Here is a 15,749-nt window from a genome sequence, read left to right on the forward strand (position 1 = left end):
TATTGTCTGTGTTGTTTAAAAATGCAGCGCTGAATTATGTCTCAAATATTACAACGTTACAGCAAAGTTTCCGTCAATTGAAACAAAATATTAAATGAAATGTTTATTTAACACTTGTCGTCAATATTTGCCTCGGATAGAGTCATCGTTATTAGGAACAGTCCGTACAAACAATACGTAGAATCAACTCATAGAATATGAGATTGTGACGCTTTCGAAAAAGTACCATATTTTTTTCATAAGAATTATGGACAATTCCAAAGTTTGATGTCAGGGTCAAATTTTAATTCGCTTCCGTGATTGAAACTAAGTCCACAAGACTGTAGTGAACTTATGTAAATCTCAGTATAGTTAACGAATAAAAACTCATGATCTGAAGATGAGGTTTAGTTTTAACCTCGAAACCGTTAGGAAATAAACTGTTTCTACAAATCTACGGGTTTTTATTCGTTAGCCCACATGTTCCATGTTCTCAATCTTCCAAAATCTTGATATCTTTTCCGAGTGAATTAGTGCATATACGTACATCTGTTAATGATCTAGTAATCAGTTGTGATCTTCTAATTCATTTTCAGACAGCTATAGCAATGCTGATTGCTTGTTTTGTAGGTAAGATTCGTGCGATATGAGAATAAAAATATAACCGAATGTCGATTCAAAGACAAGACATGAGTAAAACTAGTTCGCGAAATTATTTTCTTTTTTTGTATAATATTTCAGTTGCGGTTGAGGCGGCAAATTTCACAACTCAAGATCCCTATGTAACTAATGAAGCAACGACGTCAGCGGAAAGCTATCAGAGTTCAACACACGCCACTACATCTGCTACAAACACTACTACAGCTGCAAACACCACTACAGCTGCACCAGATACAACTCACGCCACTACATCTGCTACAAACTCTACTACAGCTGCAAACACCACTACAGCTGCACCAGATACAACTCACGCCACTACATCTGCTGCAAACACTACTGTAGCTGCAAACACCACTACAGCTGCACCAGATACAACTTACGCCACTACGTCTGCTGCAAACACTACTGTAGCTGCAAACACCACTACAGCCGCACCAGATACAACTTACGCCACTACATCCGCTACAAACACTACTGTAGCTGCAAACACCACTACAGCTGCACCAGATACAACTCACGCCACTACATCTGCTACAAACACTACGGTAGCTGCAAACACCACTACAGCTGCACCAGATACAACTTACGCCACTACACCTGCTACAAACACTACTGTAGCTGCAAACACCACTACAGCTGCACCAGATACAACTCACGCTACTTCATCTGCCACAAACACTACGGTTGCACCAACAAGTTCAGTCGCCCCATCAAGTTCAGAAACCCCAACAAGTTCGGTGGCCCCATCAAGTTCAGTAGCCCCATCAAGTTCCGTCGCCCCAACAAGTTCTGTTGCCCCAACAAGTACAGTAGCCCCAACAAGTTCAATCGCCCCAACAAGTTCAGTTGCCCCGACAAGTTCAGTAGTCGCAACAAGTGCGACTTCCTCAACAAGTTCAACTTCCTCATTAACAAGTTCGACTTCCTCAACAAGTACGGCTGCAACAACAACTGTATCGACGACAGTTCAAAAACCACAACAGACGACCACGGCATCTACGGTGACATCTAAACCTACAGCCAGTAAAGAAACTGAACGTCTAAGTGGCCAGTCACAAGCACTGGTTAATGTAAAAAATGGCGCAGAATTAGCTACAAAAGTTAACAAGATCATGAGTGAACTCAACATCAGACCTCCATCGGTATGAATACACTTGTATCTATATCCATCTCAATGAGTGTTTTAACGTACGATTTCTTTACGAGACTACAATATAAAATCTAAACCACCATCTTTAAAAATTGTGAGCATTTCAAATTTTATTTTAAAGCATTAACGGGGATCAATTATCCGTTTTTAACACGTTTCTTTGCATCATCCACTACTATTGTAGAATACTACCACGGATAATGGACTACAGGTTGATACAAATGCTGAGCACTCCTTGCGGGAAAAGGTTCGAAGAAAAAGTTTATTCTTTTCAATAATTTAGGACATGAAGGGGCCTTCTTTCAACAGTTTGAAATGATTATGCATGGCTACTTTCAGATCAGATTAGATGCTGTAACAGCCATCGACAATTTTGCTAAAGTAAAAAAGACTGATCTTAAAATGATAAACAAATTATCTATTTCATTGGGAAAAACGACATCAAAACAAGAGGAACTTTCATCAGCTATAATGGTAGGTCACACTGTGCTGGTCTAATAGTTTTAGCCTGATCGTTTTAATATCGAAATACAGTGCTAATTCATTCTAAAGAAAAATGAAGCAATACAGTGCTAATTCTTTCGAAGGAGAAATGAAGCTTCAACCTTCAGCAACTCAAACCGCGCCTCCAAACTTTCAATTTTACAAACTAAAACCAGACTTTTAGACTTTTATCACTCATTCTTGTCAGGGAAAAGGCATGGATGCATCTGACACCTTATATGCAAAAGGAGCTGCGCTTGTGAATTCAGTTCAACAAGTGGAAACTTTAACAAACGGTAACGATTTCACTTTAACCTCTTTACTATCAACTTCAACGCATATATCTTACATAAACCAACCATGTTAATATCAGAGAATATAATTGGCCCGCCGATTGTCGCACCGCCTTTAAATCACTTTAAATACGACGTTTTTTATCATTGTATATTGTTCTGTCCGTGTTCTGAATGTGAATGTACACTGTATTTTCCAGAAGTGGCCGCTACACCGGATAATATCATCGGAGCATTGGTTGAAAAACAGAGTCAATCGATTAACAAGAACAGCGTCATCGATCAACAAACAAAAATAGAGGTACAGAATCATTGGCCACACCGTAGAAAATAAAAGATCCAGTTGCTGAGAGCACAGTGTATATAGATTGCAGTATGAACACGGAAAATAATATCTGTATTTGAACATGCGAGATGAAAATAGAATACACAACTATACATATTTTGATTAATATTTACACAGCGATGACGATATTATTCGCGCACTTGTTTATCGTCTGAGCTGATGATTCATGTTTAATTGTTTTCTGTTCTTTTGAATTGAGATTTTTAATATGGGAAATTCCCTACAAACGAGTATAACATGCTATTCTATCGAGCCCGGTAACTTCTTCTATTTGGCTTGTAGGCGAAAAACGTGATGGAAAAATCGGAAAATCTAGTGAACAAAATGCAAGATCTTATGCTGTCGAAGATTGAGACCGCTACGGAACGAATTGAAATTGTTAAGTCCAATTTTGCTATCACAGTCGCTAAAATGGACTCGACGTCATTGACGAAAAAATCGTCGTTTCCCGCAAAAGCTGCGACATTAAAAATGCCAAGTGACTTATTACAAACATCATGGAAAGGAAAACTTCATATAAAGGTATCAACTTTAAAATGAAATGAAGATTGATTTCATTTATTTACGTCAATGTCTCATTTTCCTACTTGATTGTTTAGGTTACATCGTTTACCAAGAACCCGTATCTGTTCGTAGATAACTCCGAACTGGTCAACTCAGCCGTACTGGTAGCTGACGTTAGAGATGAAAAAACTGGACAGCGCCCGCAGCCAGACCTGTTCCGTTCAGATTCTGGGGTTTGTGGCGGCGTGCTTTCCTCCCAGGGTGACAATTCAAAACCGATAGTAGTACCCGTAAACGGCAGCTTCCCGGCATTAGGCAAATTACACACCTTCACATTCTCCAGTCCGCATCTGAGTTTTCGCTTCACGTACACGAGAAAATTTCAAGGATCGTTCGACTTGATTGGAAAATATACGACAAACAGCGCGCTAGCGAGTACCGGCCGACTGGTACAACCGTCAGAACAGGATTACGACTTCCATCTGGTATCGGTAACTGATCGCATTCAGAACAAGAAAATAACGACCGGGTGGCAGGATATGATAATATCATTCAAAGATGATAAAAATCTCGTCATTTTTATTCCATCATCAGTGGTCAGAAAACCCGGTAAACTGCTTATAATAATAAAGGTCAAATTGATTCAAATAGGTTTGTGTTATACTTTGCTGGCCACTTTATCAATTATAGTTCCACTTTCCCAATAGTCTTGAAAGTTAATCTTTTTTTTACAAAAAGGTCAGTTGCGGAAACGCCGGGCCGTACCTCTTGATCCCAGGTATATCATCACTCCAGTTATAATGCAGCTTAGAAATTGGAACAAAAAGACTAATAGTTGGGAAACAGCAGATTGGATTCAGGTATAGTCAATTTCTTTTTAATTTGGCTTACGTGATTCGTGATTCAGCCTGATTCATTTGATTCTGTTGTCTTTTAAGTTTCATTTTACAACAAAAACAATCAGTAAATAACTTAATGAATTGATTTCTGAAAACTTCCAATGTTCCGATGTAAATAAAAAAATTTATGCCGAACACAAATTGACGAAATGTTAGTAAGAATTTTTCTAACTCGAACCATAAATTACTGAGAAAGAATGTAAAATGTGGAAATGAAATGGAACCGATGCTGATTCCATGATTTCTAAAAAGCACTGGTTGAATGGCGGACATTAAGTTGTAGATGCATTTAACTGCAGCTTGTGGGAAAACTAGTAAAACATACACAATAACTACAACAAGAAGAGTTTTACTGGCTGAAGATTGATGATGATCTGTTCTCTTCGCTCTCATCTCAGATCTCTTATTGCGTAATACAGCAGTTAACACTGATAATATTACAATCATTACAGAAGGAAATATATCTTGTAAAAATGTTTTTACAGCACTCAATGATTCTCTAAACCAAACATTTGGATATCTCATTGTCTGATCACATGTTAAATGGTCATATGTTTCATTGTATCTGCGATTTTTGTGGAGGTTAACACGATTGCGTATGATTGCTGAATCCAAGTTCATAAAATACGCCCAGAAGATGACAAAACCTACTGCAAGTTTACGCCGAGTGACGGTGAAATGTTTCATATGAAAGAAAGGAAAACGAATAGAAACAAATCTCTCGATAGCAATCACTATGACTGTGTAGTTTGATACAGATATTGCCTGGTTATAAAATAGGTTTGAAAATATACACGAAGGAAACAATCGTCTGGGCAGATAATAGAAATACTTATAGAAATAGTAAAGTGATGGACATAGTTTACTGTGTTTAGCGAATGTCAGAAAAGTAGTGCGACATTCTCTATAAAATCCTAGACGAGAAACCAAAAACGTTTTCAAATGTCGTGGAAATTTCTCTAACTCAAACAGCACGACAAGTTGATCTGAAACCGCCAGAGTTATGAGATAGGGGAACGTGTAACGAACTGACTGATATCTGCGACACTTTATCAGTAAAATTATTGTCAGAAAGTTAAGCACACTTCCCGGCGGAAGCAAGAAAACATATCTGAATATTCTGTTATATTTATAAATGAAGTCGGTGAATCTTCTAAAAGCTATGATATAATCCGGTGTCTTCACAACAGTGCGGTATATTCTACGAGTTGTAGTGGTGATAGTGGTGAAATTATCCATGAAGAGAACAGAACAGTTTGATGCGACGATCTGCGTGGAGTAACTGCTTCTCTCACATTGTGTGTTACTGCGGAATCACAGAACAGAATTTCACACTCTATAATCATCTAAACATTTCACACGATGCTGTGTTGAAATTACTACTTGCATATTTACAAAAAAATCAATCTAAAATTGCTGTAGAAGTTACATACGAAAATGTTGCAATTTTTAGACGCGAATTTATATACATATATATTCATTGCCAACTGTAGTTTTGTTGTAAGTACATCGCAGTCGTCTCTCCTGTCTTTACAAGGATACATAAGTTTCGAATTCTGAAAGTTGACCAAGCACCAATTTGACTTTCAGAATTTGACTATGTGTCAATCTGCTATCTCCATCTACCTTACTTAGTTACATAATCTGTATTCATTCTGAACCATTAAGAATTTCTGTGGCATCTACGGCACCCCGTGATGTTTTTATTGCTTGGTCTGTCTGACATATAGCTTCTGTTTAATCCATCATCCTCATTCAGCGAGTTATTATATTTTGTTACTTGATTTTCTGGTCATCCCGCCTGATGATGGCTCTTGAGTCGACGGCCGAAACGTTGTGATGTAAGAACCAGGGACCACAGGAATCCCACCAGGGACCACAAAAAGTGACCACACTAAAGCGGTCACTTTTTACAAAGAAATATAGTTTAAAAGTTTAAAGTTTGGTCACTTCCACCCGTCGTCAGTCTAGAACCACCCGGAATATCTTAATTAAAAGAAGTTTCAAATGTTGGATTTTTACATTTCTAATAATTTTTCAGATTTTACCGCCAAACAGTGGTTCAGCTGTGCAGTTTAAGAGTAATTTCTTCGGAACGTTTACGGCCGGAATGTTCGCACCTCCAAATACGATTGATTTTGCGAAGATATTTCCGGATTTTTTGACGTTGCTGTCGGACAATCCTTACGTACTGATAACAGTGTGCATATCATTGAGTTTGTTTTTATTATTATTGATATGGGCTCGTCGTGCTGACCGCAACGATCGACTAATGGTGAGTATCGTTCTTTTCATTCTTATCTTGTTTTTCTTTATTTTGGGAAATCAAGTATCCGAATCCAGATATATTCGAAACTTAACAAAATTTGTTGAAGAAATACCACTGTATACTCAAGAAATATACCTCCTATTGTACATTTTTCAATTTTGTATATATGACATTCGTGTAATCTATGATTTACTTATTCAATCAGTGGTTGGCGGCCCCGTTATTGGACAACGAGTCAGTTGATCAATACTCCTATAAAATAACAATTCAAACCTCGTCATTAATGGGGGCAGGAAGCACTGCGAACGTTTTCATTATGCTGATCGGAGACAAGAATGCTTGTAGACCACATACTCTTTTTGATGGTTTTCGAGAAGTAAGATTCCCAATATTATCCTGTTACATTTTTCTTCGTTAACTTGTATTTGTATTTGTAATAAATCTAAATTTAAATTCCAATAAGTTTATCTTGTCAACTAACGTTAGATTTTCCATAAATTGTGTGTAGGCTAGATGTAATAAGTGTGGTTAATATTATGTTTCAGAATTTCAAAAGTGGTGCGATGAATACGTTTATATTGAAAACTCCGGAGGAACTCGGTCACATTCAGTACATATTCATCTGGCATGATAACACCGGAAAATCGCCGGCCTGGTTACTGAGCAACATCACAGTCGAGGATATTCATACTAAAAACTCGTAAATATACCATATTACAGAACCCATTAACCAATTCATCAACGCTGGTCTAATCGCGTTGTAAAATCTTTATGATCCATAAAAGTCATTGACGCAATAAAGATTGAAATGAAGTTATGACTCTGGTGGTGTCTCCTGTTTCATCCGTTGTGAAATTTATATAACATCATTTGATTTTCAACTGAAATAATTTTGATTTGGTTCTAGTTATTTCTTCATGTGTGGCAAGTGGCTATCGGAGGAAAGAGACGATAAAAGAACGAACAAACTACTAAGAGTAACCCATCCGGGAAACTTGGGTCAAGTGCAGAAGATTTTCGGAAAACATTCGCAACATTTTTTGTTCGATTCGCACGTTTGGTTCTCGGTGTTCAAAAGACCAAATAAGAGTCGTTTCACGAGGGTTCAGCGCTGGTGCTGTTGTGTAGCCTATCTATTTCTGGTAATGGTGACCAACGCTATGTGGTTTGAAGCCGGTACGACTAACACATCGTCAGGGTTGACTATCGGACCATTTAGAATCTCGTTCCGAACTGTTTTCGTGGCGCTGATGTCGAGCGTGATCACTTTACCTCCGTTGATTCTGCTGATTGAGATTTTTAAGAGACTCAGACGACGGAATTATATCAAAACGTCCCCGGAATTCGATTCCTTGTCATCGAAAGCGACGAAAAAGCGCAAGAAAACTCTAATGCTGCCCTGGTGGTTCATCTTCATAGCATACGGGCTCGTGATCATCTGTATATTTCTGGGTGCATTTTTCAGTCTTTTCTACAGTCTACAGTGGGGCAAGCAGAAATCGTGCGACTGGCTGGCGGCGTTATTTTTGTCGTTTGGTGAAAACGTATTTCTCATCGAGCCGTTGAAACTATTGTTTATCGCTGGTGTGATGACCTGCATCCTGAAATTACCCACGCACGAAGACGACGATGATCTCGACGAAGATTTTTTGAAAGTAGAAACGGCACTTTTACCGAGTAAAACTGACGAAATAAATAGTAAGTCTGCAATCTCATACATTGACCAATCATAGAGGTATTAGTTGTACCCACAGTGAGAACGATCTTACTGTACCAAAAACACTGATATCAGACATTATAAAGACGAATTTATCGAAAAATACATAATTCTTGGAAAGTTACTTGACAAGTTTAGGGTACTCAATTCCGGGTATCCGAAGAATAGGGTATTCAATTTTGGATATCCTTTGTGAGTTATTGGGTTTAGTTGCAACAAATAAGACCGAGATGCATACGAATGGCCGCAACATTTTTCTCGGGTATATTCGGGTATATTCAGGGTTACCGGTAAGGCAGTACCCGAAGTTGAGTAGTACTACCTTGGATGAATGTGCCGAATATTATACTTGAAGAGTTGTTGATGTTTCGATGAATTCGCCTTAAAGTTCTTGGTAAAATATTGACCACGTTTTTGCACTGATTATCAGAAGTTTGTGTATAAATCCTCAACATTGAATTTTGAATTTAAATGAAAAATCATCAACATTAAATTCAGATTTCGCAAATTGAGTCGATTTTTAAAGCCTCCCTAATTCACCGTATGGGACTGAATTATTACTTCATGTTGTATAATTACAGTACCGAAGCCGACCGAAATTCCCGATCTACCTGACGACTTGGACAATTGCTACGAGAACGAACGAACGCGAAAACAGCGAGAAAAACGGGATAAAGTGTTGTTTCATTCGGCAAGACGAACTGGTTTACAGGCTGTATTTCTGTGCATGGTGATCATTCTGTGCACGAGTAATCGTAGCAGTCAATTTTATCATCAGAACTGGGCGATGACGAATGTGATATCGCTTCAATACGAAATAAACGGCATTAAACACACGGTAAGTCTTATCAGAGACACAGCGTACAGTGTCACCTTTGAAACCAGAAACGGTTTATTTTTGCTATATTCCTAGATAAATATTTATTTTGAATTTTACGTTGGGTTTTTCTATTGTCCGATCTGTGTCAATATTTGGTTAGTTTTCATTGCAAATTTATAACTGCAGTTGCTTAAATTCGAGAACCGACAGCCCATTTTCGGCGGTTCTGTCAAATAAGACTCTTCGAAGTTTTAGCGTTGATTTCGCAAATTTACTTCTTGTAGTTAAGCAACTTTGATGATATCTGGAATTGGTTGAATATCAATGTTTTGCCCACAATTTACCCGACCACGTGGTACAATGGTCAACCGATGTCCGCCATGGACCGGCAGTTTATCAGTAATATGGACGGCTTACGGATCGGACCAGCTAGAATAAGACAAAGTCGCGTTGAACACGGTCAGTCCTGAAATTACACATACAACTGCGGTAGTTCTTTGGAGATTCGCAGAGGAGACGTGTTTAACTGGTGTAGAATAAACACAACGAGACGGATAGCACTTTATAGGTTAACTAGTTTATTAGACGCACAATGAAAAGCTCGTGATTCTAAATAGACTAGTTAACCTATAAAGTACTAATCGTCCCGTAGTTCTTCGTGAAGTTCTTTGAGTAATAGTCATTAGTTTAAGACATATTTAATTCGAATAGCTTTCTAAAAAATTCATTATTGTCCATTAGATATTCCCATACGTATTTGTTTGAAATGGAATTTGAAAAAACAAGCGAATCAAATCATTTTTAACAATCTATTGCAGTAAAATGCGTGCCGCATCTGATATACTCATATATACCGAACTGTAGAATGAATTACAACTTGTTCAACAAGGAAACAAATAACTTTAAAATCTGTAAGTAAAAACTACAGAGCATTTTATGAAGCCTATGAAGGTTTACTTTGAATGTTGTCCTCGTGAAGATCCCAATAGCAATTATACAAATTATTTGAGGCTTCCTTTTCGTGAAACCCGACTTTGTACTTCGTAATTTTCGTTTTTTATTCTATAGTCTGGCGACCCATGAATGGATCACCGGCAGGAAAGACGCCTTTCACATATAGCAACCCGGCTACAAATGAGTTACCCATATCGGGCAAATTCTCCACCTACGATGGAGGAGGATACGTAGCCGAACTCGGTCAGAGTGTCGAATTGGGTCTTTTAGTTGTAAATCAATTGAAACAAACCAACTGGTTAGATCAGTACACCAGAGCTCTCTTCGTCGAAGCTACAATTTACAACGCGAATACGAACTTATTTTCTTCGTTAAAATTGATGGTTGAGTTACCTGCCGATTCTGGTATTTTTCCCAGTATCTCGAGCTGGACATTTCGCCCATACCCGTACGTCAATGTGTGGGACCTAGTACTACTAGTACTTCAGATAATCTGGATTATAGTCGTTATAATAGTAACGATTATGCAAATACGCGATATGGTTGTGATGCGTAAGACGTATTTTCGCGACGCTTGGAATTATGTGCAATGGATGAATATTCTGCTATCTTTCACCAGTTCGGTTCTATATGTTCTGCGTACTGTTAAAACAGTGAAAACCGTTGAGGCCACGCTTACTAATACCGGTATGTAGCGGTACAAAGGAACAAAACCTTTCTTTTTCAAAACTTTGTTTTGGATTTTGTAACCATTTATTTAGTACTTTTGTAGAGGAACCGGGTTGACGAGTAGTACTATATAGGTTAACTATTTCATATGACGCACGAGCTTTCGCTTATATCAGCTTCATCAGGTGAATGAGTGAAATGTAGTGAAAGCTCGTGCGTCAATTAAAATAGTTAACCTACAGCACTACAAATTTAGCACTAAGGGATTCGTGTTTTGGTAGTCGAATCTCTCTTCTTGCGAAATAAAAAAACAATTTGTATTCTTTTTTTTCAGATAAATTCGTGTCATTTGATGAGATCATGTTGTATGATGATCTGTTCACGTATATGCTGGCGGTTGTCTGTTTTATCTCAATACTACAGCTTCTGCAACCGCTTTCTTATAACTATTTCTTCGCGCTATTCAAAGTTACGATCAAGCGATCATTCCGCACGATCATCTCGGCGTTCGCTTTCATGATGATCTTTATCGTAATGATCGGTCAGGTGATGGTGATAACAGTCGGGTATTCGGCACCGGGGGTTCGTACGATCCCGTTGGCGTATTGGAATCTATTCCGCCTAATGCTCGGGCATATCAAATACGCCGAGATGATGGTCGACGTGTCCGATGTTTTCCGCGCTTTCACCTTCTCCGCGTCGCAGCTAATTTTGAACCTGGTGTTTTTCAACTTGTGTATCTCGGTGTATATATCAATGTACGATGCGGTGCGACGTTCGACCGAGGATCCCGATGGCTACGACCGAGTAATGAACGAACATTTCTGGTCACGGTTGCATATGTTATGGGCCGCGATCACGAACAAAGATCCGTCCATGTGGTCGTATGATGTCCAGAGAACTCTACACGAAGAGCACGTTCCCGGACATCACGGTAATACCAGAAATACAGCCGCGTGAAGTCTTACAATTATGACACTGATTAAAATATGAAATATGATTTTGACAGATGATACCATGGCTTTGATGCCAGAGCAGCGGTATGTCCACGAAAGTCCGAATATTTCGGCCTTTGAAGTCGTCAGGCTGACCAACATGGTTTGTATGAAATCTACATTGAAATCTTAACGCTTCCCAAGCGTTTGAAAGTTCTTAAACACATGTTTATGTTTATGTTGTTACGTTTAGATCGACGGAACTTTATCTCAGTTCATTAAGACGTACAGATCGGATATGGAAAATGTAAAGAACGATGCCAAACAGGCTCGACGAATGTCTGATCTTGTGAAGGAACAACTTAAACATACACAGGACGAATTGGCTAAAACCACGCAACACGTATCAACATTGAAAGCAGTAGTGAAATCCGCTGTGAATAATACAGATCTACTCGCACACCGGGAACTCTGGAATACAATCTGGTAATTTATTTCAGGTCTTTTAAAAGCGCTCGAGTATCTTTTATCGGTCTAGTTTGGGTCATTGTTTAGATTTTCTGTCAGTCTCAGATATGAAGAAGATGATGGTATAGCTTGTCAGATGCGGAGTATGTCGGATGAGATGTGCGGTGATGGTGCTATTGCAGTAACCAGAGAAGATGTCATTACACCGCAAACACCTATCATTTCTCGTGTATACGGCCCTGCTCGCAGATTCAGTTTGAAGGTTTATCACGCGGCTAAAGAGGTACGCATAGACAAATACGAATAATTTACCAAAATTTTCATAACAAGAAATGATAGCCAAAATGTATCGTCGTATTCCTGATCTATTTATGATCCGTAAAGAAGATGCCTTTTGTAGTAACATTGCCACTTAGAAATCAAAACCTGCCCTAGCAAATCCGTAGTGGAAACCAGAGTCCCGGGTTCAAATTTATGGTTAGAACAAAGTTATACAACGTCAATCTCATTGAAAAGCATTCGAAGTTTTTGGACGACGGAGCTTGGAAATTCTAGTCTGCCGATCTGGACAAGCCATGCGCATTTTTCTATTCGAATTATTTTGCCTCGTATTTCAACAGGAGGTATTGTACCTAGCGATACCTGTATCCAAAACACCAATATCCGATCATGAAGAATTTGTTATAATGGTGAAAAATACGAATGAAATTGACCACTGGCAAGAAATGCCATCGACATTGGAGAAATTTGAGCTAGCACCTGAGGATCAAGAGTTGTGTGATGTAAGATTTTCGGGATTTTGATTTTACTCGCTACTTTATCTGCTGGAGTTCGTATGTGTTATTTGTTATTTGATGAATGCTTATAAAGATAAATGGACATTTTCTAGGACGAATTTTGCGTGCTAGCTGCCTTGAATAACCTGCCCCTTTTAGCCGTACCAGTTGCTATTTGGAAACGTGAACTATTCATGGCGGAACCTTCAGGAAGCGTGTTCGATTCATCCGTAAATAAAGGAGTCAAAATCTCAGTACCCTCAAATTGTTTTGATTGTCCGACACCGATCACGATGCATGTATGTACTTCTCCTAGAGAATATAGATATTGTATTATTGAATATTCTTTTCTTACTATTAAATATTTGCCTTGTAGGTGATTCCAGTCGATAGAACTATCAATCGTCTCACCCAGGAGAATATATGTATTTCACCAACTGTTATTGTTCAAATCACAACTACATGTAACCGAGAAGTCCAATTCATTTTACCTTTCTTTCGTCCAGCAAGTGATACAGGTATATTTCTAATCTAACTGCTTATCACTTGAATCTTATTATATACTTTTCATCTATAAACATGTATATATGTGTATATCCAGGAACCAACTTTCGGTATCCATTTTTACTCACGCGAAAAGAATGTGGTGAATGGATCGATGAGGTTTCTACCGCTGGAGTGACCGTCATCGCTGATTCGGTTACTATCAATCTGAAAGTGCCAAGTTCGTACGTAAACCGCCAAATCTAAACGATATTGAATATGAAGATATATATTCGGTTTTTTAAAGGTTTCGTTACTAACAGAGGTTTCCATTACTGTTACAGCGTGACGTTTAGTTTCTTTGTTAAATGTCGTGATGGCGGCTCATGGGTATGTACGGAAATGCAGTACTCGTTCTGGGAATCTGCTTTTTTGGCTCGGGTAGGATTCAATTTTGCTAGGACGTATCATCGGCTCTATTCTATCGCCTTCGTTGTAAAGTCAAGGTTTCAGTTAGTTAGTTATCTGATGTTTTTAACGTATTGTCTCGCACTGATGATTCACCTTTCATACACAATTTGCTTCAATGCTGAGTTTTTATAGGAAAAGAAAAACATTCTAAAAAATGTTTATTTCATTTTAGTTCCGTGATGATAGAAAAGGACACCGTTTAGGTAAATGCACCATGCAGTGGCCGGTTGCACAGTTTTAGCTTAGATTTTAAGCCTGTCTAAGCCAAACTTTGTTTTATACCCAATCTAACAACTTATGTCGAGTAGTCTAAGATCTGAGACACGTTTTGGACTTAGGTCACGACCGTACAACTGGACACAGTTTTCGAAAACGTCTAAATTAATACAGATATGAGATTATATGTAAACGTTAAGGTATGAAATGATACAGTGAAATGTTTCAGATCCGGTAACGGCAGCATTTCTGGCGCATATCGGAAGTGATATTGGCTCATCGTGGCGTGAGATGGGTGTTTACCTTCAAGTCTCTCAAACGTTGCTGAACACGTTGAAAAGAAATAGAACGATGAACAATATGCAAAAAGCAAATGCTGTCTTATCGAAGTGGCTCGGTACACAAGAGATGTCATCTGATAAAGTAAGCTCTGATGAATCGATTTCATACCATATACACAATACATTAGAAAATCAAAGTAGAAATTTTTTTTCTAAAATGTATTTGTATTTATTTGCAGTTGACTAAATTGAGACAGAGTATGGAACTATGTCGAAGATATGACGTCATCGAAACTATTGACCAATACTCGAGGGAATTCAAGAAAGTGACGATGAAAATGACCACTGGTTAGTGCCATCTTTGGGGTCTAAAATAAGGGAGTTATACGTCTCAATTATGCGCTATCACATTTTTCAGAATCCAATCTAACGAAATCAATAAATGCCGTCATAAAAAGTAAAAGGGTCACAGATAATTGGAGATTGCTAGCCGAAGGGCTAAACATTTCTGAAACATTCGTCAAATCTCTGGATGACGCTGTTCCGCCTATGGCCACGACAGAGAAATGCTTCGCCGTGTTGATAGAATGGAAAAATAATGACCCGACAGCTAATATCCATCAGTTACAACATCGTTTATCAAACATGGACTGTAAAACGATCAGCAGTAAGCATTCGCAGTAATATTTAATGAGGGTGAATCCACCACACAATATGATAAAAGCTATAAACTCATCAATCATTTATTACTGTGCTATTAAATTCATACGATGAAATGGAAATATTCATTCTACTTTTGCAGACACTATGAACCGATTCACCTGATCAGAAGTCCATTCAGAGTTGTGATCAACCGCGCGTGATTTATTCCGTTAATTTGTATATTCAACATATCTTTAGTTAGTTAAAATAAATATCTTTTCAAACGAATTCTGTACAAGTTCAATATTCTTAGTTGTTGGCAGTTTGGCAACCTAAACACCGGACAAAACGGAGCAGATGTTAGAAAATTGCCAAGGCCGGCCGGGGTCTAGCGGATACGACCTCGGTGAGACCTGTTCGGATGCGGCCGCCGTTGGAAGCCGTTCTGGGCTCGGTGTTAGATATTTTAGAAGAAATCAACGCTTAACGATGCAATTTCCGGGAGTATGCGTGTCAAATAGGCTGGGACTGGTTTTTAGACTGGTCTACCTTTCAACCCCCTGGGCGCTTACTCGAATTGTTGAGTTTGCCCCCGGGTTAAAGGTACCGGTCAAAACCGGCCCCGGGTTTTTATCTCTCCTCCGCCCGTTCACAAGTCTGGTAGATCTCAAGACTGTCCACTAGTTTCTGATTTTGACTAGTTTCTAAGTTGTGCACCGAGTTCCAGGTCAGTC

At 38.6% G+C, this 15,749-nt stretch overlaps 1 protein-coding gene across 1 annotated transcript; it reads left to right on the forward strand.

Annotated features, from left to right (window-relative positions):
• Window positions 1-587: 587 nt before the first annotated feature.
• Window positions 588-15,300, forward strand: LOC141906341 (uncharacterized). Its single transcript, XM_074795588.1, has 31 exons — window positions 588-609; window positions 721-1,781; window positions 1,974-2,036; window positions 2,129-2,263; window positions 2,481-2,568; window positions 2,766-2,866; window positions 3,194-3,433; window positions 3,511-4,066; window positions 4,154-4,275; window positions 6,356-6,589; window positions 6,789-6,959; window positions 7,129-7,283; window positions 7,491-8,281; window positions 8,882-9,138; window positions 9,405-9,579; window positions 9,939-10,031; window positions 10,189-10,761; window positions 11,078-11,677; window positions 11,753-11,841; window positions 11,932-12,164; window positions 12,246-12,429; window positions 12,767-12,928; window positions 13,036-13,221; window positions 13,299-13,440; window positions 13,524-13,650; window positions 13,750-13,795; window positions 14,049-14,079; window positions 14,322-14,515; window positions 14,613-14,721; window positions 14,792-15,040; window positions 15,176-15,300. Exons 1-31 carry the CDS (start codon window positions 588-590, stop codon window positions 15,196-15,198), a joined length of 7,212 nt encoding a protein of 2,403 aa, XP_074651689.1. The 3' UTR covers window positions 15,199-15,300.
• Window positions 15,301-15,749: the final 449 nt, after the last annotated feature.

The sequence above is a fragment of the Tubulanus polymorphus genome, chromosome 5 (genome assembly GCF_964204645.1).
Source record: "Tubulanus polymorphus chromosome 5, tnTubPoly1.2, whole genome shotgun sequence".
In the NCBI taxonomy this organism is placed as follows: Eukaryota; Metazoa; Nemertea; class Palaeonemertea; order Tubulaniformes; family Tubulanidae; genus Tubulanus; species Tubulanus polymorphus.